This window comes from Schistocerca nitens, chromosome 5 (genome assembly GCF_023898315.1).
Source record: "Schistocerca nitens isolate TAMUIC-IGC-003100 chromosome 5, iqSchNite1.1, whole genome shotgun sequence".
NCBI lineage: Eukaryota > Metazoa > Arthropoda > Insecta > Orthoptera > Acrididae > Schistocerca > Schistocerca nitens.
Genome location: NC_064618.1, coordinates 835,872,912 through 835,898,627, shown reverse-complemented (window position 1 = coordinate 835,898,627; position 25,716 = coordinate 835,872,912). Strand labels below are relative to the sequence as shown.

The 25,716-nt window shown below is 44.8% G+C and overlaps 1 protein-coding gene across 2 annotated transcripts in view; it reads right to left on the bottom strand.

The window, feature by feature from the left end:
* The window catches only part of LOC126259403 (alpha-tocopherol transfer protein-like), a 154,163-nt gene that overhangs the window by 39,210 nt on the left and 89,237 nt on the right, over nt 1–25,716 (bottom strand). For both annotated transcript variants that reach the window (XM_049956175.1, XM_049956176.1), the window contains 2 exons: nt 13,555–13,804; nt 4,947–5,057 (listed from right to left, as the gene is read on the bottom strand). In XM_049956175.1, the coding sequence (XP_049812132.1) occupies nt 4,947–5,057; nt 13,555–13,804 (361 nt within the window). The remainder of the gene's footprint in view (nt 1–4,946; nt 5,058–13,554; nt 13,805–25,716) is intronic.

Genomic DNA, 25,716 nt, shown 5'->3' with positions numbered 1-25,716 from the left:
TGAGTACAGTAAGCACATTCAGAACGATGTAGGTTGCAGTAGATACTGCAAGATGAAGAAGTTTGCACAGTATAGAGTAGCATGGAGAGCTGCATCAAACCAGTCTCTGGACTGAAGACCACAACAACAACAACCCCTCCCAGCACAACACCTATGTAGAATGTGTTACATGGCAGCGTATCCCTAAACTGCGACCCAACATATGTAATGTTATATGCACATCCCCACAGTCGTTTTAGTCGATCCCTTAATGTTGCACCATAACGGCAGACAATATTCAGTGCTATCAATGAACGCTCTACTAATTACGTTTTATCTTCTTTTCCTTTTATTATGGTGAGGGATCTGTAATTTTCTGCAGCCTTGGAGAGCTATTTCTAGCTGGCTTGGGAAACATAGTTTACTTATAACGACCACAGAGGATGACAAATGAGTTCAAAGCTGAACGTTGTCCATCAGAGCAGGTAGGAAGTGCAGAATCTCCGCACTTCGGGCGGGCTGGCCTACCTGCCGAAAACTCCATTGTACTAGATGACTAAAGACATCCTTTTGGAAAGATAACATGTGAAGCCAGGTGCAGGTGCCAAAATGAGAGAAGTGAGGGGTTCACCATTTCTCTGCAGTCTCACTATGAAGGAATGTTAGTTTAAAACCCTTGCAATGACCACTCTGATTGGCTCACAATAATTGTTTCTGTAGAACGCATGCTTTCCCATGGACGCCTGTGTATAAGCTGTTCGGTATGCTAGGTTTAGAAACCTGTCATGGTGTGGGGGAGATTTTCTGCCTTCCTCCGCACACCAGACCATCATTAGTCAACCATGACAAAATGCATGAGAGTAAGTCTGTTTAGCCCGCCCGGTCAGCCGTGCGGCGAATGCGGGCTGGTTTCCCTTATTCCGCCTCGGTTACACTGTGTCGGCGATAGCTGTGCAAACACGTTCTCCACGTACGCGTACACCACCATTACTCTACCACGCAAACGTAGGAGTTAGACTCGTCTGGTGTGAGACGTTCCCTGGCGGCGTTCGCCGGTGGCCGAACCGCACAGTAAACCTGGGGCCGAACCGCACAGTAAACCTGGGTTCGGTGTGGGGCGGCGGAGGGGTGATGTGGACTGCGGTAGTCGTCGTGGGGTTGTGGACCACTAAGGCTACGGCGGGGACGGAGCTTCTCTGTCGTTTCTATGTCCCCGGTTAACATACAATACAAGAAACTGTTTAACTTATTTACAAAATTATTATCGGTCAGGACTCGCAACGTCTGCTGCAGTTGAATGGTGAGATTCCTACCCTAGCAGAAACAGCAAACTTCCAGAGAGTTAAGCAAGAGGACACTTGCTGCTTGGAGATCGATGAGAAACTACTCGCTGTCAGACGATCGATAGGTAAACACTTGCTGCCAGGTGACGTATGAGGCAGGACTTGCTGTTGTACAGAAGGAAGTCTCCGCATGGCATGTAAGCACAGAGAATGAGCTGGACTCAGAATTTCCAGGCGTACTTCCACATTTACACCGAATAGGAATGGTAAGAATAAGCCGGCATTGTAATTGAGGGCGACGTGAGATTAGTTAACTTTCATCAGGGGTTAAATGCACACTGTTAACATTCGCTGCCAGCTAGTTACATTAACATGAACTTAGGCGAGTGTGCTGGTATTTGTATTTATTTTTTCGTTTTTTTATTTAAACCACTAAGTGGGCTTACTGTCATTGACGGTATTCATGGTTTAGTTTCATGATTATGCTTTTCTTATTTTCATCCACTCCCACTCGTGTCAAGGTTAGATTTCATAAATACGCTCTACGAAAAAAAAAAAAAATTCCCCACGAAGGAATCATCCGAATCGGAAATCGGCAGATATGATCTACCTGTACAGACAAACAACGCAAACGAACCGTTTGCGAGATAAATGCGACTTTGTGGTTACCAGCCACCATTGACTATGTTCTGTGTAAACTGCACCCTAGTTAAGAAAAGGTAACAACACTGTACAATATAAAGAAAAAGTTATTAGAGATACTTTGCTAGACGTGTAGGTGTTTTAAATAAACAGGACAAACATGACATCTTGGGTTGTCGGGTGTTCTGCCGGATATCAGCGTCGTTAATGGCTGACGATCTTATGAACCGTGACACAGGGTACCAGCTAAGCAGAGCCTGGGATCCGGCTCTGGAATTGTTAAAGGAGCAGCGGGGCCAGCTGCAACACTGCACAAGCAGAAGAACCAGAGACATGGCGATGGAAAACGAGCCCCTGACGGACTGCCAGGAGCACCAGACCGAAGATGGAACACCCAGAAGTGGGACTGGTGGGCGCGGACCGCAGAGGGAACATCCAGAGCCGCAGTGGACGAAAAACGGAGCGGCAACGCTCCAACAGGTCGTGGTGAGCGGGCGCGGACCGCAAGGGGAACGCTTGGTACCCCAGACCGTAGATGTAACCCCCAGGAGCGGGGTTGGTGGGCGCGGACCGCAGAGGGAACACCTAGAACCGCAGCGGACGGAAAACGGAGCAGCAACGCTCCAGCAGGTCGCAAGGAATGGGCGCGGACCACAGAGGAAGCGCCTGCAGCCGTTGGTGGAGGGGGAAGGCCATAGGCATAAATACTGGACCAGGTCCACTCAAGGAGCAGTCTCAGGTCACACCTGATGAAGGTTACGAGCTACGTGACCGAAATATCGTGCAAGTACGACGCTGATATCCGGCAGAACACCCGACAACCCAAGATGTCATTAGATCGCCGGGAAAGCCTGAAGAGTTACAGGACAAACATGACTATTATTGCAATTAAAGGAGGAGCTCAAAGTGTCGTCCTTGCACACGGATGTAGGCCTGTATCCGTGGCCTGTATCCGTAGGCCTGTATCCTTCCAAACAAGCACTGACAAGCCTCTGGTCCAATTCTTCAACCGTGTGAACCAGAGCTGGCATACACTGCACCTATAGGGTGACCCCAAACACAGTAATCCATTGCGTTGTAATCTTGGACGCTACGGTAGAGGCCCTCCTAGCCCAATCCATGTCTGACCATATCGACGCGCTATATATCGTCTCAACGTGGCAACAAAATGTGCCGGTGCTCAAAATGTTCAAATGTGTGTGAAATCTTATGGGACTTAACTGCTAAGGTCATCAGTCCCTAAGCTTACACACTACTTAACCTATATTATCCTAAGGACAAACACACAAATCCATGCCCGAGGCAGGATTCGAACCTGCGACCGTAGCAGTCGCGCGGTTCCGGACTGAAGCGCCTAGAACCGCCCGGCCACAGCGGCCGGCTCTGAGTTACCAGCAAGACTCGTACAACACAACTGATGGTTCTGTAAACAGCTGCGTAGTGGCCCTCTGCCCGTGCACTGTACCGCTGCATCCATTCTGTTTACAACTACAGGTCTCGAAAATGTAAACAGAGACCGTATCACGTCAGTAATGGTTGGTAATCACAAAGTCGCAATGATCTCGGAAACGGTTCGCTGGTGGATCTACTTTTTACGGAGCCTTTTTTGCTTCTAGTTGCGTGTTGCTTCAACTGTTTGCGTTTACGCCATTAATTACTATACATCCTGTATACTATACAGAAAATTATCGCAAGTCAAGTGCATTGAAACTGAGAGTTGGACGGTCTCAGAAGGCCATAGAGACTCTCTCCGGTTACAGCATAATTAGTGGAAGATACAGGAAACCCTGTTTGGAAGATGCACCTTCATAGCAACTTTGGTGGGGAGGAAGCGAGGGGATCGGTTTCCTGAATCATCGACAATGATAACTTCGCACTTTTCTCTCTCTCTCTTTATTGACGCTGACGTCACTGCGAAGAACATACCCCTTTGCAGAGGAACGTCAGAGACTATAAACGTGTTTTCTACGGTCTCATACAAAAACGAGTCGAAAGCCTCAGTTTCTCCGGATGCGACCAGATCTCACTTAACTGTCACGGAACTGCGGGAGCTACCCCACATGCAATAGTCTCAGTAAATAGCCCTGCTCAGAGTAAGTGAATAACAACTCAGTACGAAGAGCGAGTCTGTAGATGGCTCCCCACTCTCTTGGAGGCGCCGGTACCGCGGAAGCATGACAGCTAGCCCGCGAAGGTCGGAAGGAAAGAGGAAGATTCCGTGACAAGTTGAAGATTGTAAGCTGTGTGGCGTTTGATGGTCCACTGTCGCGAAAGACATCCGGGTTCGAGTCTTAGTCCGGCATACAATTCTAACTGGCTACATACAGTTATTTATACTCTTCATATTATTTCTTTTTCCTTTCAGCAGTCCTTTTCTTCCTATTTTTGTTACAGGTTTTGGAAATACATCATCCTTGCAAAAATTCAGTGAAGTTTCATTACAGTGTTGTAATCACCAGGAAATTTCGCGTTTAGCATTTATTCAGCTACTAGACTTGTAGAGAGGGGTTGTTTCTAATAATAACCCACCGTTTCTAAATCGCTTCAAGGATTTAACTGTACCATAAACAAATTGTAGAACTTCGTAACTATAGCGTGGTGAAACCTTTTCGAAGTAATAACTTTCTCCTTTGTTTACAATGAAGTCATTCTGTGAGACAGAAATGTTCATTATTCAGCTCTCCGCATCCAACACATGGAAACAAGGTGTTCCAATGAAGGGCTATGCGAATTTCTAAGAATTTTCTCAGTGTAAAAAACTAACAACCATACTGTTTACTAAGAGCCACGATAATGAACACATTTTCCTTCATGTGAAACAGAAGGATACAGTCCAGATGACTTTGCCAATGTTTCTAGCAGATAAATTAGGGCACGTATGATTTTGTTCTGTTTCACATCCTTCGGATGGAGTAATGAGATAGGTGTTTCATACACGGTATAAGCTACATCTATTAGTATAACTAAATCGTCACTTGAAGTAGGCAACAATTCCACTTGTACTACGGTTTGACGAAAGGAATAACAGTGAAGAGAACTTACCCTTTCCCCCAATTTTGGAGAAAGTGCAGATTTCACCACGGTGAGAGCCATATCAATTATTTTTGGTGCATTCACGATGTGTATTGATTTAACTCTTGTACAGTAGGCCGTCTGAAAAAAAGGACTTGTTAATGACACTGAAAAAGAGAAGCTCGCTATTATCTATAAAATAATCTGTTTCTTAAATAGAATCAAAACATTTGGCTCATTATTAATATTTGACTTGCAATAAGGTACACAGCGACAACAAACTTCTTGAATTATAATAAACTGAAGTGCTGCCAGTCACCGCTTGTTCCCATCCAAGTGTGTTTCCATTTCCAAATGGTTACTTCAAATAAGTATCAGATGTAACATTGCTGAAATAGTCGATAAAATTCTTCTGGGCTGTTGACCGAATTGTCAATTTGTGAAATTGTCCGACATTTCGGTCACGGTTTGCAAACAGCCTTCCTCAGGGCTTTGTGCTGAGCTGACAGGCAATCAGCTGAGCTCAAAGCCCTGAGAAAGGCCGCTTGCAACCGTGGCCGAAACGTCGGGCTATTTTATAGATTGACAATGCGGTCAGCAGCCCAAAAGGATTTTATTGACTGTGTCAACGGCCGCGGTAGTCTACGGTTACATTGTTGAAATACGTAGTGTAAAACAACCAATAGATGTTTAGTCGAAAGAATAGAGGACTTGACTAGGATAAGAATCAAATGTTTTGTAGGGAGCACATTGTGCTCGTGTGAGAGCGATCTAGATGCTTGTAAAACAATAAACTGGTAGCCAAGATCGCAGGAATTCTTTTTACTCCATGATTACCGGTTTCGGCGAAACTAAAGCCGCCATCATCGGATCTAGGGAGGACAGAAAACACTATAAAAGTGGGCTTGGATTCCACTTATATGACATGTATACATATAAATTTAGTTACATGCTTTAGGACACATACAGGTTAAAACATCAAGGCAAACAGTGGTGATATTAATAGTTGTCTATAACACGCAGGCCTTACAAAATTGTCGTAAGTAATCTCTAGAATTATGAACAAGCCCTAATAACGTAGAGCATGTTATGACGCAAGCCGTGACATTCATTGGCGCCTCTTCTGCTAGCGCCATCTCGCGACGCTGCCTATAGTGTAAGAACAAAGACGGATTTGCGGTAGTACCTCGCTAGGGCTTGTATGTGATGGAGAACTTAACATTTATAATGTCGTCTCTCTTGGACGCATATGTGCTACTTACTACAATTTTGTAAGGCCTGCATGTTATTGGCAACTGTTAATATCACCATTGTTTGCCTTGATGTTGTAACCTGTATGTATCCTAAAGTATGTAACTAAATTTATACATATACATGTTATATAAGTGGAATCCAAGCTCACTTTTATAGTGTTTTCTATCCTCCCTAGATCCGATGATGGCGGCTTTAGTTTCGCCGAAACCGTTAATCATGGAATAAAAAAAATTCCTGCGATGTTGGCTACCAGTTTATTGTTTTACATTTATCAAATGCACATACTTGACTTACAATCGAAGCTTTCATCAAATCAGATCATGGTAAAAGTAAGGGGTTGACCGAACATATAATTAAATTACACAAATGTTAAGAGGAATTATAGCTGGTAGGCAGAAAATTAAGAAGAACATACTGTTATAAAAAATTATTCTATATAAATCATCTTTTTATTCCTTCTATTAAACGCAAATTCTTTCTTTCTTTCTTTCTTTCTTTTTCTGAGCCTTTTCCCGCAGTTACGCAGGGTCGGCCAAGGTTAAACGCATGTGGCATGTTAAGTTTAAGGGGTGGTCAGATGCCCTTATTGCCCCCACCCCGTACCCCCCAGGAAGGAATGAGTGTACCGCAGCTGTCTGTGTCTAATGTAAGCCATGGAATAGTGCGAACGTGTTGCAAATGTCTGCGAGTCGTGTAACTGAGGCGGAACGTGGGGACCAGCCTGGTATTCACCTAGGGGGATGTGGAAAACCGCCTAAAAACACATCCAGGCTGGCCGGCACGCTCTCGGCTACCCTGGCGGGTCTTTCATTAAACACCAATGGGTGTTTCATATTGTGCTTCTAACTATGCTACACCTGGTATATGTCCGAGACGCTGCCTTAAAAATGACTGCACAGTAATGGTGACTGCAAAATACGTAGGTTGGAACTTAAATAGTGGCTACATTGCTGTGGAGACACTATGCAATGGAATATACTACAGGCGCTGAGAGCACACGTTGTCAACATACCTGCCTCACCTACGAGCAAATGGACTCGCCCGTCCCACGTCACCGGCGTGCGCGCAATCGAGGGAAACACAGTCACTCGTGAGCGAGCGGCGTAACGTAACGGTGTTACTATGTTTTCGAAATAGGAACAACGGAGTTGGATCAAGATTGAATCTGCCAGAGGTCGTACACCACGACAGTGTCATCAAGGTCTTCAAGAAGCGTGCATGGAATCGGCATTGCCGTACGGAATAGTGGCACGTTGGATAAAAGCCTTCAACGAAGGTCGGCAAACTGTGACAGACTTGCATCGGGTAGGTCGTCCTAGCGTCTCTGAAGAAGAAGTGCATGCTGTTGCCGCGTTAGTGGACAGTGATCGACTCCATACGATTCGTGAACTCACCCACGAAACCGGATTAGCGCATACGACTGTGCTTCGCAGCCTGAAGGAACGCCTGGGAATGCGAAAAATTGCATCACGAGGGGTTCCGCACGAATTGACTGAAATGCAGAAATGGATGCGTTACGACGCTGCTCAGACGCACTTGGAGCTCTAGGAGCGCGAAGGAGAGGTTTTCTTACGCTGTGTCGTAACACTGGATGAGACGTGGCCACATCGTACGAGCCAAAACTGAAACGCCAATCCAACGAATGGCGTCATAGCTCCAATATGGTGAAAGTTATGGTGATCCTCATGTACGACTGTGACGGTGTTATCCTAACGCATTACGTTCCCCCGCGGCAGACCGTCAATGCACAGTATTACTGTTCGTTTTTGGAGCATCACCTGCGACCAGCTTTGCGAAAGAAGCAGCGACAATTGCGGCGCAATCCACCCTTCATTTTGCACGACAATGCGAGGGCGCATACAGCGCAAGCTGTGGCTGCTCTGTTCTGTCGACGGGACTGGGAAGCACTGTACCATCCACCATACTACCCGGACTTAAGTCCTTGTGACTTTGGTTTGATTCCGAAGATGAAGGAAGCACTTCGTGGCATTCGCTTCAGAACTGTTCCAGAGATTCGACAGGCAGTAGACCGCTCCATTCGCACCATCAACAGAACAGGCTCTGTTAACGGTATACTAGGCCTTCCACATCGCTGGCAACAGGTTCTACACAGCGCTGGTGACTACTCTGAAGGACGGTAACAGGTGAAAACATGTATCTGTTTTGTATCGGTTGTGAGTAAATAGTTGCCACTATTTAAGTTCCAACCGTCGTAAATGGATGTTTTAATCCAAAGAATGACAGCTAGTGGGACACATTGTGATCATTCACCAGTATTAATAAGCTATTATATTTAGAAATAATTTATCTTTGGACATTTAATGACAGACAGTATTTGAGTATTACCTCCGAATGTAATGTGATCCTGTATAAGTAATACATGTCCTGTTTTTAATATTTCTTGTGCTACTTAAGGTTTCTGAAATGTTTATTTTCTTATGCTGATTAAAAATTTTTATATATAACTTAAGATTATTTTGGTGAAGATACCGTTAATCAGTATTGGAATTAGGGCAATGCAATAAAGTTGGTGTAAACGATTGTCTGTTTTAATGCTTCATTAAAAAAGAAGTATTTCAGTTTTCGGACGTACCTTGACTACCTTCCCTTAAAGCAACATTTGTAGCGCAACATACAATTTTGTTGTTGAACATATTGCCTGTATGCGCGTACACCGGATAATGATGGATGTGAGCACAGCACCAGGTCCCATCATCAGATGTGGGTCTCACGGGAGGCGTGTCAGAGATAAGTCCCTGCAGTCGCACTATCCTCTGTGCCCTCCGTGTCTCAGATGGATAGAGCGTCTGCCATGTAAGCAGGAGATCCCGAGTTCGAGTCCAGGTCGGGGCACACATTTTCAACTGTCCCCGTTGGCTTATATCAACTCCTGTATGCAGCTAGGGCTATTCATTTCATTGCAATTAAGCCTGAATTGACAGTAAATCGAAAAAAGATGAAAGTAATGAGAAGTAGCAGGCATGAGAATACCGAGAAACTTAACATTGTGATGATGATGATTTGATTTGTGGGGCGCTCAACTGCGCGGTCATCAGCGCCCGTAAATACACTCCTCGAAATTGAAATAAGAACACCGTGAATTCATTGTCCCAGGAAGGGGAAACTTTATTGACACATTCCTGGGGTCAGATACATCACATGATCACACTGACAGAACCACAGGCACATAGACACAGGCAACAGAGCATGCACAATGTCGGCACTAGTACAGTGTATATCCACCTTTCGCAGCAATGCAGGCTGCTATTCTCCCATGGAGACGATCGTAGAGATGCTGGATGTAGTCCTGTGGAACGGCTTGCCATGCCATTTCCACCTGGCGCCTCAGTTGGACCAGCGTTCGTGCTGGACGTGCAGACCGCGTGAGACGACGCTTCATCCAGTCCCAAACATGCTCAATGGGGGACAGATCCGGAGATCTTGCTGGCCAGGGTAGTTGACTTACACCTTCTAGAGCACGTTGGGTGGCACGGGATACATGCGGACGTGCATTGTCCTGTTGGAACAGCAAGTTCCCTTGCCGGTCTAGGAATGGTAGAACGATGGGTTCGATGACGGTTTGGATGTACCGTGCACTATTCAGTGTCCCCTCGACGATCACCAGTGGTGTACGGCCAGTGTAGGAGATCGCTCCCCACACCATGATGCCGGGTGTTGGCCCTGTGTGCCTCGGTCGTATGCAGTCCTGATTGTGGCGTTCACCTGCACGGCGCCAAACACGCATACGACCATCATTGGCACCTAGGCAGAAGCGACTCTCATCGCTGAAGACGACACGTCTCCATTCGTCCCTCCATTCACGCCTGTCGCGACACCACTGGAGGCGGGCTGCACGATGTTGGGGCGTGAGCGGAAGACGGCCTAACGGTGTGCGGGACCGTAGCCCAGCTTCATGGAGACGGTTGCGAATGGTCCTCGCCGATACCCCAGGAGCAACAGTGTCCCTAATTTGCTGGGAAGTGGCGGTGCGGTCCCCTACGGCACTGCGTAGGATCCTACGGTCTTGGCGTGCATCCGTGCGTCGCTGCGGTCCGGTCCCAGGTCGACGGGCACGTGCACCTTCCGCCGACCACTGGCGACAACATCGATGTACTGTGGAGACCTCACGCCCCACGTGTTGAGCAATTCGGCGGTACGTCCACCCGGCCTCCCGCATGCCCACTATACGCCCTCGCTCAAAGTCCGTCAACTGCACATACGGTTCACGTCCACGCTGTCGCGGCATGCTACCAGTGTTAAAGACTGCGATGGAGCTCCGTATGCCACGGCAAACTGGCTGACACTGACGGCGGCGGTGCACAAATGCTGCGCAGCTAGCGCCATTCGACGGCCAACACCGCGGTTCCTGGTGTGTCCGCTGTGCCGTGCGTGTGATCATTGCTTGTACAGCCCTCTCGCAGTGTCCGGAGCAAGTATGGTGGGTCTGACACACCGGTGTCAATGTGTTCTTTTTTCCATTTCCAGGAGTGTAGTCCCAATTTTTACACAGTCCAGTTTTTTCACAGTCCAATCTAACCATCGCATGAATATAGTGCGGGACAATAAGTTGAGAGTGGCCAGGAATACTCTTTCTTTCCAGTGCCAGTCTGCTTCTTATGTCCTCCTCGCTCGGGCGTCATGAGTTATTTTACTGCCTAGCTAGCAGAATTGCCTAACTTCATCAATCCTGATGTCCGCCGCTCGTTATCTAGTGGCTAGTGTTGCTGCCTCTGGAACACGAGGTCCCGGGTTCGATTCCCGGCCGGGTTGGGGATTTTCTCCGCCAGGGGACTGGGTGTTTGTGTTGTCCTCATCATTTCATCATCATCATCGTCATTCATGATAGTGGCCATAGTTCAATAATTGTCACCCTGTATTAGTGTCTTACTGCAGGGTGAGCACGCCCAAGTGGAATCAGTGTGACGTTTGAGCAGAATAGTATGCGCATGAATTCTGATACTAAAGGACTGTTGCTTAAAAAAATTATTTCGGTATCTCCAGGTACAATTACGTGTTCGTGCAACGATTAAAGACTTAAGAGTGCAGAGTCAAAGCTGAGAGCTGCCCGACTTTAGGTGGCTTGTGTATTACATATATGCGAGCCGTGGTAAAATTTGCTGTTTTGAAGAGCGCATCGCAGCGCGTAGTGTGAAGACGTCGCCCTCCGTTTCTGGCGGTGGCGCCGCTGTGGCAATCGCAGCTTTGGTGCCTCCCTATGGTGGGTAATGGGAAAGGTTGCCTGTTCGCGTGCATTTAAGGGGCGCTATGAGGTCGCCAGTCGTTCAGTTTGGGCCAGTCTCTCGTCCTCAGCTTGCTAGTCTGTCTCTCGTCCGCATTTGTTAGGCAGTCAGTGTTTGTCTGTCGTTCGCAGCTGCCTCTGTCATGTTTGGCCAACCTTGTATAATTTTATGTAAGATTGCATTTCATGGGTTTTTATTTAAATGGTCATTTCAGAATATAAAGTTGCCACCGTTCCACTGTAAGATTTTTCTTACATGGGAACCTCGCCATTGCACCCCCCTCAGATTTAGTTATAAGTTGGCACAGTGGATAGACCTTGAAAAACTGAGCACAGATCAATCGAGAAAACAGGAAGAAGGTGTGTGGAACTATGAAAAAAATCAGTAAAATATACAAACTCAGTAGTCCACGCGAAGATACGCAACATCAGAGAGGCTGAAACGCAAGCTGCTCCGTGGTCCCGTGGTTAGCGAGAGCAGCTACGGAACGAGAGGTCCTAGGTTCAAGTCTTCCTTTGAGTGAAAATTTTAATTTTTTATTTTCAGTTTATGTGACAAACTCTTACGTTGTCATCACTATTTTGGGAGTGATTATCACATCTACAAGAAAACCTAAATCGGGCAAGGTAGAAGAATCTTTTTACCCATTCGCTAAGTGTACAAGTTAGGTGGGTCGACAACATATTCCTGTCATGTGACGCACGTGCTGTCACCAGTGTCGTGTAGCATGTATCAGACGTGTTTTCCCGTGTAGGAATCGGTTGACCTATGACCTTGCGATTCGGTTCCCATTGGAGAGGCACGTCCTTTCGTCTACTAATCGCACGGTTTTGCGGTCCGATCGCAAAACACAGACACTAAACTTATTGCAGTGAACAGAAACGTCAATGAACGAACGGACAGATCATAACTTTGCGAAAATTAAGCAAGTAAAATTTTCAGTCGAGGGAATACTTGAACCAAGGACCTCTCGGTCTGCAGCTACTCACGCTAACCACGGGACTACGGCGCAGCTGAGCTCGCACTTTCCTTGATGTTGCCTATCATGAGTATGGACTACTCAGTTTGTATATTTTACTAATTTTTTTCACGGTTCCACATAACTTCTTCCTGTTTTCTCGATTGATCTGTGTTCAGTTTTTCAAGGCCTATCCACTGTGCCAACTTATAACTAAATCTGAGGGGGGTGCGATGGGGAGGCTCCCTTGTTAGAAGTTAAAATCAAGTTGCACCTTCGGTGGCAAGTTAATCTTTTAATTTTGGTGTTTTGTACCATTTCCATCCCTCCTACGGGGTGCATAGTTTGTGTGCTTGTGTAAATTGTTAAAACTTTTACTTTAAGGTAATCTGGTGTGTTGCAGATTTGCACCTGTGTAGTCTTTCAGAGGCTGTTGTGAGCAATCGTGACTACGGCCGTGTCAAAAGGGAGCGGCATGATTCTCAGCCCGAAAGCTCATACACTCAAAAAATGGTTTCTTTCTGCCTCTGAATAAATTGTAACTTGATATTCAGAGGGTGCTTTCTGGTTATTATTTTAAATCTGTTTCTTAAAAAAAAGCTTTTAGGAATAAAATTCCCATTTGTTGAAAGCAATTTTATATTGATTTCATCAGTTACTCCCTGCCAACTACTTCCACGCTCACATAGTGTGATTAAATGTGTTAATGTTCTTGATGAATCCCTAGTAAATAAAGTAAATACTTAAGAAAAAGTTTTGAAAGTAAATTCACGGTTGAATATGAATACTTTTCTGTTGAGCTGTTTAATGTTAACGAACATGTATTCAATTGGTTTGTCCTCGTTTCTGTATGTGAGCACGACTTTGGGGAATAGAGTTGCGCTTACATATGCTGCCACACCTACTACTTGCCTGTTCCATCTATCATGTCTAAGAAAAAATGCAACCGTCAAGGTTTACAGAAGCACATACAAAGCAGTTTTAGTTGGAGTGACTTGAAAAACGTGCGTTTTAGAGCACAGGTAAATTCTGTAGAGATAAAATTACATTTTAAGTAAACAATTAGCAAACTTCGAAAATTTGCGTAGTAATGATCATGTTTACATCTGCGTGATGATTAGTGTAATGCGAATAGAGGAAGCTACAGATAACTCGAGAAACATTACGCCCACGATACAGCGCTTACCCTATACAGAGTCTCAGCAATGCGCAGGTTGTTGAGACCTATCTTGGGGAGGTGCGCCGCCGTGACATTCTTGAAGTCGAGGACGAGGATGGCTCCGACAAAGTAGTCCAGCAGGCGTGCAATCTCCATCCACATCAGGCCCACCCTCATGAGTTTGGGCACGTCCAGCTTCTCTGGGTCTGGATTCAGGTCCACCAGAACGGCGACCCGGTACCCGTCTGCTGTCAGTCGTGGCATCCCCATTATTTTCCTGTGTACAAATGGTTATCAGGTAAGTCCTCCAGTGATATTCTGTGCCTAAATAGACGCGAATAATGTGGTAAACTAATAGCAGGCATTAGAAGTTAGGTCTGAGGCTTCGATATCATTTAAACTAACCTGGTCAGGTTTCTAAATGCAGAAAACACGTTTCAGCAAAAAGACCGTGCTAAGCAGGCAAGCAAACAAACAAATGGGCACTGGAAGAGCGTAATTACACTACTGGCCATTAAAATTGATACACCAAGAAGTAATGCAGACCATAAACGGGTATTCATTGGACAAAAATATTATACTAGAACTGACATGTGATTACATTTTCACGCAATTTGGGTGCATAGATCCTGAGAATTCAGTACCCAGAACCACCACCTCTGGCCGTAATAACGGCCTTGATACGCCTGGGCATTGAGTCAAACAGAGCGTGTACAGGTACAGCTGCCCATGCAGCTTCAACACGATACCACAGTTCATCAAGAGTAGTGACTGGCGTATTGTGACGAGCCAGTTGCTCGGCCACCATTGACCAGACGTTTCCAATTGGTGAGAGATCTGGAGAACGTGCTGGCCAGGGCAGCAGTCGAACATTTTCTGTATCCAGAAAGGCCCGTACAGGACCTGCAACATGCGGTCGTGCATTATCCTGCTGAAATGTAGGGTTTCACAGGGATAGAATGAAGGACAGAGCCGCGGGTCGTAACACATCTGAAATGTAACGTCCACTGTTCAAAGTGCCGTCAGTGCGAACAATAGGTGACCGAGACGTGTAACCAATGGCACCCCATACCATCACGCCGGGTGATACGCCAGTATGGTGATGACGAATACACGCTCCCAATGTGCGTTCACCACGAGTCGCCAAACACGGATGCGACCATCATGATGCTGTAAACATAACCTGGATTCATCCGAAAATATGACGTTTTTCCATTCGTGCACCCAGGTTAGTCGTTGAGTACACCATCGCAGGCGCTCCTGTCTGTGATGCAGCGTAAGGGTAACCGCAGCCATGGTCTCCGAGCTGATAGTCCATGCTGCTGCAAACGTCGTCGAACTGTTCGTGCAGATGGTTGTTGTGGTGTCACCGCCAGACTCCACACTTGCTAGGTGGTAGCCTTTAAATCGGCCGCGGTCCGTTAGTATACGTCGAACCCGCGTGTCGTCACAATCAGTGATTGCAGACCGAGCGCCGCCACACGGCAGGTCTAGAGAGACTTCCTAGCACTCGCCCCAGTTGTACAGCCGACTTTGCTAGCGATCGTTCACTGACAAAATACGCTCTCATTTGCCGAGACGATAGTTAGCATAGCCTTCAGCTACGTCATTTGCTACGACCTAGCAAAGCGCCATTACCAGTTACTATTGGTGCTGTAAAACATGTACCGTCAAGAGCGATGTTCACCATTTACGGATTAAAGTTAAGTATTCCAACAGCTACGTCCTTTTTTGCTAAAGTCTAACTTCCTTGACCTGTTCCAGACCTCACGCCAGCCTGCGTGAGCTAAAACGCGTGCCTTTCGGCTTCCTCTCATAGTGGGTTGGCTCTCTTGCCAATCCACAACAGTTGTTGTCTTGCAAACGTCCCCATCTGTTGACTCAGGGATCGAGACGTGGCTGCACAATCCGTTACAGCCATGCGGATAAGATGCCTGTCATCTCGACTGCTAGCGATACGAGGCCGTTGGGATCGAGCACGGCGGTCCGTATTACCCTCCTGAACCCACCGATTCCATATTCTGTTAACAGTCATTGGATCTCGACCAACGCGAGCAGCAATGTCGCGATACCATAAACGGCAATCGCGATAGGCTACAATCCGACCTTTAAGTCGGAAACGTAATGGCAGGCATTTCTCCTCCTTACACGAGGCATCACAACTTTCACCAGGCAACGCCGGTCAACTGCTGTTTGTGTATGAGAAATCGCTTGGAAACCTTCCTCATGTCAGCACGTTGTAGGTGCCGCCACCGGCGGAAACGTTGTGTGAATGCTCTGAAAAGCTAATCATTTGCATATCACAGCATCTTCTTCCTGTCCGTTAAATTCTGCGTCTGTAGCACGTCGTCTTCGTGGTGTACCAATTTTAATGGCCAGTAGTGTTATTAGGTTTGCTCTTGATGTAAGTCACAATAAAATCTCGAATCAAATATTCCCACATCAAAATTATTCTCAAGCTCCATTTTATGAAGGACAGAGATAACGTATCACGTTACAAACTAGAAAAAGCCGGCCGCGGTGGTCTCGCGGTTCTAGGCGCGCAGTCCGGAACCGTGCGACTGCTACGGTCGCAGGTTCGAATTCGGCCTCAGGCATGGATGTGTGTGATGTCCTTCGGTTAGTTAGGTTTAAGTAGTTCTAAGTTCTAGGGGACTGATGACCACAGCAGTTGAGTCCCATAGTGCTCAGAGCCATTTTTGAAACTAGAAAAATATAATCGACGAGATTGCTAGACAAATACTGCTTTTGTTACAGTGACTCATGCCTGCAAGAGGTTATGTACAATAACAATTTGCGACGAAAGTTGCAATATTTACCAATTAGAATAAAGTTTTATTGGCGTACTAGCTGACAAATTCGGCATTTCCCGGATCTTCATTCCGGCAGTTTTCTATTAGAAACGAAAACACAAATGAACTGTGTATGTAGTGCAATATCCCAGACAGTTTGAGTACGCTGCGAGCAGATGCTTCGTGTGTCAACAACACGATTTTGTAAACGCCCCTATGGCAACGCCTCACCGTGTCTCAGTAGACTTCGATTGTTCTCGCTTGCAACTGTCTGCGCTTAGCAGCTGAAAGCTGTCGAAAGCGCTGCCTGGTGTCAGGTATTTCCGTAAGCTGACTCGGTTGTAGGAGTGTCTTAGTAGTAAAGAATAAATGTTTGAAAACTTCATGCATGTTGCGACATTTTTTCACGCCTCTCAGTGTTTATGACGTCATGTCTCTCGAACTATATGTCGTAGAATGATAAAATTTGTATAAGTACATTCATCAGCGTTATGTGGATACTGTCTACGAAATATGTTGCGAATAGAGTTAGTAGCAAAGAAGTAATAAATTTAAAAATGGTGCATGATGAGGCCGTTTATCAGGCATCTCAGTGTTTATGACGTCATGTCTCCTGATCTGTATTTTTTACGTACATTCAGTGGCATAGAAGGATATTGTCCGCTAAATTTATTGCGAATAGATTTTTTTGCACAGAAGTAATAAATTTAAACATCATGCATAATGCAACAATTTTTCACTTATCTTATTGTTTATGACGTCATATCTCCCGAACTATATGATAGGTAGATGATTCTCACCCACGCAGCGATCGTTACCAGACAGTAAGGGATACGTGCACCAAGTTTGGTTGAAATCAGTCCAGTGGTTTAGGAGGAGATGTGGAAAACATGCACACTATTTTATAACATGTACGGATTTCCTTTAATCAACTATTAAATGGCAACATCATCTACAATATAAGTATGAAGAAAACAAGTGACACGGAAATTATTTTAAAGTAATTTATTTCATAATCCGATTCTTTTTGGAAAGAGAGTGAGCTAGGAATAGTGCCCCAATGAACGTTTTTGGCGTTTACGTTATTCCAAATGAAGCATAATACTTCCATTACCACAAGAAACGATGACCAAAAGTGCACAAGTCAACTTACTTTAAGTAGCTGACATAATCAAAATGACAGTTCAGTAATTAATAGCTATTCATATATAAGATGTTAACTATGACGATGTAATGGTCTTGCAGTGATTAAAGTTCGAAAAATTATCTCGACCGTACAGCTGCGTCGAGCGGTTTAGATTTGCAAGCTTTCGAACAAACACGCCTCAATACTTGACAAGTGTCGAGTGTGTCGGATAGTTGCTGCTGCCATCTATATATAGTAAACAAATAGAATACCATAGGGAAGCAACAACGCCAGGCAGGGAAGCAGACTGAATGACTTTCAGCCACGTTTTCTGTTGTCAAAACAAATGGGTGTCGTGTAAGATAGTGGCAGATAAAGTGTCAAAATAACAACGAAATAACACACGGCTGTTAATTTAAATTAAAAGGAAGGTCAGCGTTGGCCGTAATATTGATGTTTTATTGATAGCAGAACTGATTTTCGATCACATAGTGATCATCTTCAGTGCTGTGGTGTAAAAATTAAACTCAGACACTGGTATCAAGTTATCAATAACCAAAACTGAGAAGCGATCACAGTAACTGAAGCAGCTCCAGTTACTGTGATCGCTTCTCAGTTTTGGTTATTGATAACTTGATACCAGTGTCTGAGTTTAATTTTTACACCACAGCACTGAAGATGATCACTATGCGATCGAAAATCGATTCTGCTATCAATAAAGGATCAATATTACAGCCAACGCTGACCTTCCTTTTAATTTAACATATATGGTCGTTGTGCACACAGCACTCCATGGAGTCGCCAATAAGCAACTGTTAATGTTTAACAGTTATAGTTAAGAACGATATAGCCACCTACTTTAGCTGACCAGCACTTGATGCGCACCGTCTTTTAGCAGTGACTGTAACACTCACATACAGATGATCCAGCCCATGATGGTTTATTGCGTGACATTCAGAATGAAAATAAGTGGTCTGGAAGAATCAGTTACGATCAGTTTTCGTGTGGTTTAATACACCCTTAGCTACACAAAAACATATCAGATACAGAGAACCATGAACCATGGACCTTGCCGTTGGTGGGGAGGCTTGCGTGCCTCAGCGATACAGATGGCCGAACCGTAGGTGCAACCACAACGGAGGGGTATCTGTTGAGTGGCCAGACAAACATGTGGTTCCTGAAGAGGGGCAGCAGCCTTTTCAGTAGTTGCAGGGGCAACAGTCTGGATGATTGACTGATCTGGCCTTGTAACATTAACCAAAACGGCCTTGCTGTGCTGGTACTGCGAACGGCTGAAAGCAAGGGGAAACTACAGCCGTAATTTTTCCCGAGGACATGCAGCTTTACTGTATGATGGCGTCCTCTTGACAGATGCGAAAATTACCGAACTATCAGTTTAATAAGTCACAGCTGCAAAATACTACCGCGAATTCTTTACAGACGAATGGAAAAACTGGTAGAAGCGGACCTCGGGGAAGATCAGTTTTGATTCCGTAGAAATGTTGGAACACGTGAGGCAATACTAACCTTACGACTTATCTTAGAAAAAAGATTAAGAAAAGGCAAACCTACGTTTCTAGCATTTGTAGACCTAGAGAAAGCTTTTGACAATGTTAACTGGAATACTCTCTTTCAAATTCTGAAGGTGGCAGGGGTAAAATACAGGGAGCGAAAGGCTATTTACAATTTGTACAGAAACCAGATGGCAGTTATAAGAGTCGAGGGGCATGAAAGGGAAGCAGTGGGTAGCCTCTCCCCGATGTTATTCAATCTGTATATTGAGCAAGCAGTAAAGGAAACAAAAGAAAAATTTGGAGTAGGTATTAAAATTCATGGAGAAGAAGTAAAAACTTTGAGGTTCGCCGATGACATTGTAATTCTGTCAGACACAGCAAAGGACTTGGAAGAGCAGTTGAACGGAATGAACAGTGTCTTGAAAGGAGGATATAAGATGAACATCAACAAAAGCAAAACAAGGATAATGGAATGTAGTCAAATTAAATCGGGTGATGCTGAGGGAATTACATTAGGAAATGAGACACTTAAAGTAGTAAAAGAGTTTTGCTGTTTGGGCAGCAAAATAACTGATGATGGTCGAAGTAGAGAAGATATAAAATGTAGACTGGCAATGGCAAGGAAAGCGTTCCTGAAGAAGAGAAATTTGTTAACATCGAGTATAGATTTAAGTGTCAGGAAGTCGTTTCTTAAAGTATTTGTATGGAGTGTAGCCATGTATGGAAGTGAAACATGGACAATAAATAGTTTGGACAGGAAGAGAATAGAAGCTTTCGAAATGTGGTGCTACAGAAGAATGCTGAAGATTAGATGGGTAGATCACATAACTAATGAGGACGTATTGAATTGGGGAGAAGAGGAGTTTGTGGCACAACTTGACGAGAAGAAGGGACCGGTTGGTAGGACATGTTCTGAGGCATCAAGGGATCACAAATTTAGCATTGGAGGGTAGCGTGGAGGGTAAAAATCGTAGAGGGAGACCAAGAGATGAATACACTAAGCAGATTCAGAAGGATGTAGGTTGCAGTATGTACTGGGAGATGAAAAAACTTGCACAGGATAGGGTAGCATGGAGAGCTGCATCAAACCAGTCTCAGGACTGAAGACCAGAAGAACAACAACACAGAGAAATTCCAAAATAATTAGGAGATACGTGTAATCTACACGTTTGGGAGAACAGAGAGTTCAGAGACAAACGTCCGAGAGAGAATTTGCTTTTATATAGATTGATACGTTTTCTACAGGAAGCTGAATTTCTGTTTAGAGGATACGTTGCGTTAGTTGCTTTTGGAATGAATACATTTTAAATAATATCAGCTTTCTATTGGAATTGTTGAATATGGAAACGTATTACAGGTACAGGGAATATATAATTGGGTTGCGCTCGCTACTTACGTAATGAAACACGTAACACCATTTCCACTGAACAAAACAGTACCAGTAATTATTCGAAATAACGTACCACACTTGAAAGAGGTTGGTTTCACAAAACGAAAACTCAACTGTGGTAATAACTTCCTGAGAACGTGTCTATTGATTGCACAACAAGTGCACTAACAAAAACTTCAATGTGTAGTTGCTTCAGTAGCAGTTAATTTGCCTCTCTTAGAAATGATACGTAACACACAGTTGTATCCATTAAATACTTGTTTCCAAGTAACAGCTTGCAACCCATATAAGCTGCTGAATTCTTTGTACCAACAGCCAGCTGCCATCCACAAGATGCCTAACTTGTCTATTTCACCGTTGCAGCACTAGCCTTTTTAATTACTTGCAGAAGTTGAGCCAAAATATTCCATCACGATGATGCACAGCTGCTATATAAACATCGATACCAAAAGTAGGAGTTTACACAGTTTACTAAGGCTTACTCCGCCTGCTCACAGAACGTTCGCATAAGCAACTTTCCGCCAAGATTCACAAAAAAAAAGTAATGAAAAGCCGGGATTGTATTGCGTCCTTTGTCCAGCGGTAAAACCGGTAAGTGATGTGATATTTCTTTACAGTCATTACTCTCTCTTTTATTTCATATATATTTTGACAACGACCTTTAATGATCTGTTTTATATACAACATAATTTAGGTGCTAAGCATCTTAATCGTTAATAACTATCATATAAACCAGAATTCAGAACACGGTTGATTCATTCAAATCTTTGGAGCTAGATTGTTGCACCTTGCAGTACCACATTCGTGTGTGATTGTTTACTTCGTTAACTCGCACTAGCATGGGTGTGTGTGTGTTTGTCCTTAGGATAATTTAGGTTCAGTAGTGTGTAAGCTTAGGGACTGATGACCTTAGCAGTTAAGTCCCATAAAATTTCACACACATTTAAACATTTTTTTAACTCGCAATACTGCTGCTAGATGTAGTAGGCTTGCACACAACTAATAGCCATACTGGCGTCTCCCTTACGTAAGAATGCCCGTGCTGCTGACACATTTTGCCAATGCATGAAACGAAAATGGGTTCTGACAAATGACACTGATTGTAATACGTATATTGTTACATACTTTAAAAAATGAAACTCTCTCGTTTTCAGAATAAGCCCACAGTGACCAGATAAAATAGGACAGTTAATACCAGACATGTTCAGGGAGTAAGTGTACCGTGACGAAAATGGGGTGTCTTTTTTTTTTTTTAGGGTTGGCAACACTGAATGGTAAAAAGGGGGGGGGGGGGTAATCCCCCTGACCCAGGAGAATGACAGTATGTAAATTCACATTGTAGTGTCCAGTTGTGTGAAAGATGACGGTCAAATATCCCGCCAAGTGCTACCCACGTGTTGTGAACTGCTTCCTACTTGCAGAAGGAATAACACCTACCGAATTTTTTTCGCCAATCAAAATGGTTTACGGCGAAGATGTTATGTTCAATTGGAGTAGGGACTTTATTGGTGGCAGGACATATGTCCGAGACGTACAGTGAAGTGGAAGAACTTCCGTTTTAGCTGAACATTTGAGGAAAAAAATCGAGGAAGTTGTTGGTGAAGTCCGCCGATTAACAGTGGATGAAATTTATGCAATGTTTCCACGACTCTTCAAAGCTCTCTTGTACAAGACGCTCACACAAACATTGGGATATCGGAAGATGGGTCCCAAAACAGCTGACAGAGCAGAACAATAAAAATCACGGCAGTAGTGCCCGCATGTTTCTTGAGCGAGTTAACTTAGAAGGTGAGGATTTTCTGAGTTCTAGTGTGCACTGAGGATGAAACATGGGTGGCTCATTATACGCCTGCGACAAAAAGACAGTGATCACAGTGGCGTCACACCAAGTCCCGAGCCAAAAAATTCAAAACCACCATTTCAGGCGAAAAGATCCTGGCCTCAGTGTTTTGGTACCACAAAGGCATTATTTTGGTCGAGTTTCTGCCTTGGGGGAGACCATCAATGCACAACGATTTGTGCGACCCTAAGAAAACCTAAATAGAGCATTCAAAACAAAATGAGGGGAATGCTGATGAGAGAAGTGTGCTCCACTTCCAAATTCAGTTCAATTCAAAGCCACAATTTCGGGCAACTAACCATATCTTCATTGTTTTGGGACCAAAAAGGCACCATTTTGTCAGAATTTTTGCCTCATGGGGAGACAGTCAATGCACAACGATATTGTAAGACGCTAACAAAACACAAACGGGCCTGTCAAAACAAAGGAAGGGGAATGCTGACGACAGGACGTGATTGTTGCACGACAATTCCAGTCCTCACACATCCTTAGCTACCAAGGCGCTCTTGGACTCATTTCGTTGGGATGTTTTTGATAACCCCCCCCATATTCTTCTGACTGGGCACCTTCAGATTATCATGTTTTCTTCTCCCAGAAGGCGTGCGGCCGGTGAGGCCGAGCGGTTCTAGGCGCTTCAGTCTGGAACCACGGAACCGCTACGGTCGCAGGTTCGAATCCTGCCTCGGGCATGGATGTGTATGTTATCCTTAGGTTAGTTAGGTCTAAGTAGTCCTAAGTTCTAGGGGACTGATGACCTCAGATGTTAAGTCCCATAGTGCTCAGAGCCATTTGAATCATTTGAACCTGAAGGCGTACATGAGTGGAATTAAATTTTCATTCAAGGGAGCAAGTGCAGACAGAGAATCTGAAGTGGGGGAAGAAGCTGGCAGGAGAATTCTTCGGGAGAGACAAAAAAAAAAGTGTGTATCACGGCTCACAACATGCAATGAGCGGAATAGTCAACAAATGGTTCAAATGGCTCTGAGCACTATGGGACTTAACATCTGAGGTCATCAGTCCCCTAGAACTTAGAACTACTTAAACCTAACTAACCTAAGGACATCACACACATCCATGCCCGAGGCAGGATTCGAACCTGCGACCGTAGCAGTCGCGCGGTTCCGGACTGCGCGCCTAGAACCGCTAGACCACCGCGGCCGGCTCAACAATATCCAGTAATTTCTTTTCAACTATACTTTTTTCTAAAAAAACAGTAATAATTTAGCACACTTAGTGTGACATGTGACCTTTTCCAGCACCAGCCAATTGGATCAATTAGGGTACTCCCTAGTTCTAGTTCGCTTCTTGCCCATCTTCTTGTAGCATAGACTGGTAGGGGTACTCCACTATGCTTTGGATTGTACCCTTCTGTGTAATTTGATTGTGTCGTCGAGACTTTTCTTGTGTGTATCTTACTTCCGACGTCGGGAATTGTGCTGTGTGTGTGTGTGTGTGAGAAAGAGAGAGAGAGAGAGAGAGAGCATGTATGTTCGTCGTCGGCTTGTTTTGAGGATTATCGTCACTGCCACCATCTCCATCTCACCGCTTCCCCGTCACCGCCGCTGTCAACAATTTCAACCATCAACCGTCCTCTCATCGCCGCCGCTGCTCTTACCACCTCCATCTCCGCCGCCATCGCTGCCGTCACTTCCATCTGTTTGTCGTCGCCACCGCCTCCATCTACTTGTCGTCGCCAATGCATCGTCCCGGATATCGCTGCTGCCGTCCCTGCCACATCGAAGACATTCTCATCGTCCGCAACCTCACCACAGCTCGTTACCGTCGTCTATGTAAAATCACTGAGCAGGTCTAAGGCTTCCATCACCACTCGTTGACCAGTCTGGTGTAGCAGTAAAAGATAGAAAAAGGAAACCGAAGTTTTAAATTTCACGTATAAGAAACTGTTCACACAGGAGAACTGTGTAAGTATACCGTCGTTTGACCATCGCACTAGCTCCTGTATGGACGGAGGTATGACCATATGGAAAAGGTTCCGAGACTTCGTCAATACGAGAGAGCGAGGGTTCATTGGAGGCAAGGGTATCGTCAGGAGCGTGAGACATGACCGCTACTATTTTCTATACATGGTGGTCCATTGATCCTCGCTGTTGAGAGGAATGTCGTTACACGTATTGCCAAATGCATTGAGGTTGACGGACATCATTTTGAGCATTTATTGCATTAATGTGGTATTTACAGGTAATCACGCTGTAACAAGATGCGTTCTCAGAAATGGTAAGTTCACAACGGTACATGTACCACATTGGAACAACCGAAATAAAATGTTCAAACGTACTTGCATTCTGTATTTCAATTTAAAAAACCTACCTGTTACCAACTGTTCTTCTAAAATTGTGAGCCATATGTTTGTGACTATTACAGCGCCATCTATCACAAAGCAAAAAAAGTGGTCCAACTAAAACATTCATATTTCTTTACGTACTACACGAATATGTAATAAAAAATGGGAGTTCCTATTTAAAAAAAAACGCAGTTGATATCCGTTTGACCTATGGCAGCGCCATCTAGAAGGCCAGCCATAGCGCCATCTGGTTTCCCCCTTGAAGCTAGACGAGTTTCGTTCTTTCTAGTTTTTTCGTTTGACGCTTATTTCATGAGATATTTGGCCCGGTCACGATCAATGGACCAGCCTGTATACATAAAGCATCATGTGGACAGGTGGGTAGCGATCTGCGATTGCTTACTGATGATGCTGTAGTTTATGGTGAGGGGTCGTCTTTGAGTGACTGCAGGAGGATACAAGACGTCTTGTGATGAATGACGGCTAATTAGAAACATAGAAAAATGTAAGTTAATGCAGATGAGTAGGAAAACAAACTTGTAATGTTCGATTACAGCATTTGTAGTGTCCTGCCTGACACAGTCGCGTCGATTCAATATGTGGGTGTCACGTTGCAAAGTGACATTAAATGGAACGAGCTTTTGAGGATTTCAGTAGGGAAAGCGAACGCTCGGCTTCGGTTTATTGGAAGAATTTTGGGAATGTGTAATTTATCTGTAAAGGAGACCACATATAGAACCCTAGCGCAACCTCCACTTGAGTACTGTTCGAGTGTTTGGAACCGATCCACCACACAACCAGTCGAACATCTCCTGGTTAAACTTTGAAGATACATCATCAGAAATCTCGTAAACCAAAGCCGTGCGCTGAAATCACTCACCCATCATGTCGAGCCAGCTTAATGACTCGAGAACGCTGTCCTACTGTCGTTCCAATAATAGTCACAGTTGGAAATGATACTTGTTCACACGTTCAAAGTCACTTCCTGCTCGTACATTAAACGGTCTGTACCGTAATAGTTGCGGAGTAACCTCTCACTACTCAGGTGCTTTTTCGGACACTCAGAGCAGTGTTCGAAAAGCGATAGTACTCCAAACGTACTACAATACTTCGGAAACGAACATTTTTGCGGTGCGTTCATTTACTTGCGCTGCCTCTACGACAGCTCACTAGCGACCTGTTACTACGCTGGTATTCTCAGCAGCCGAGTATTGTGCCCCGTTGT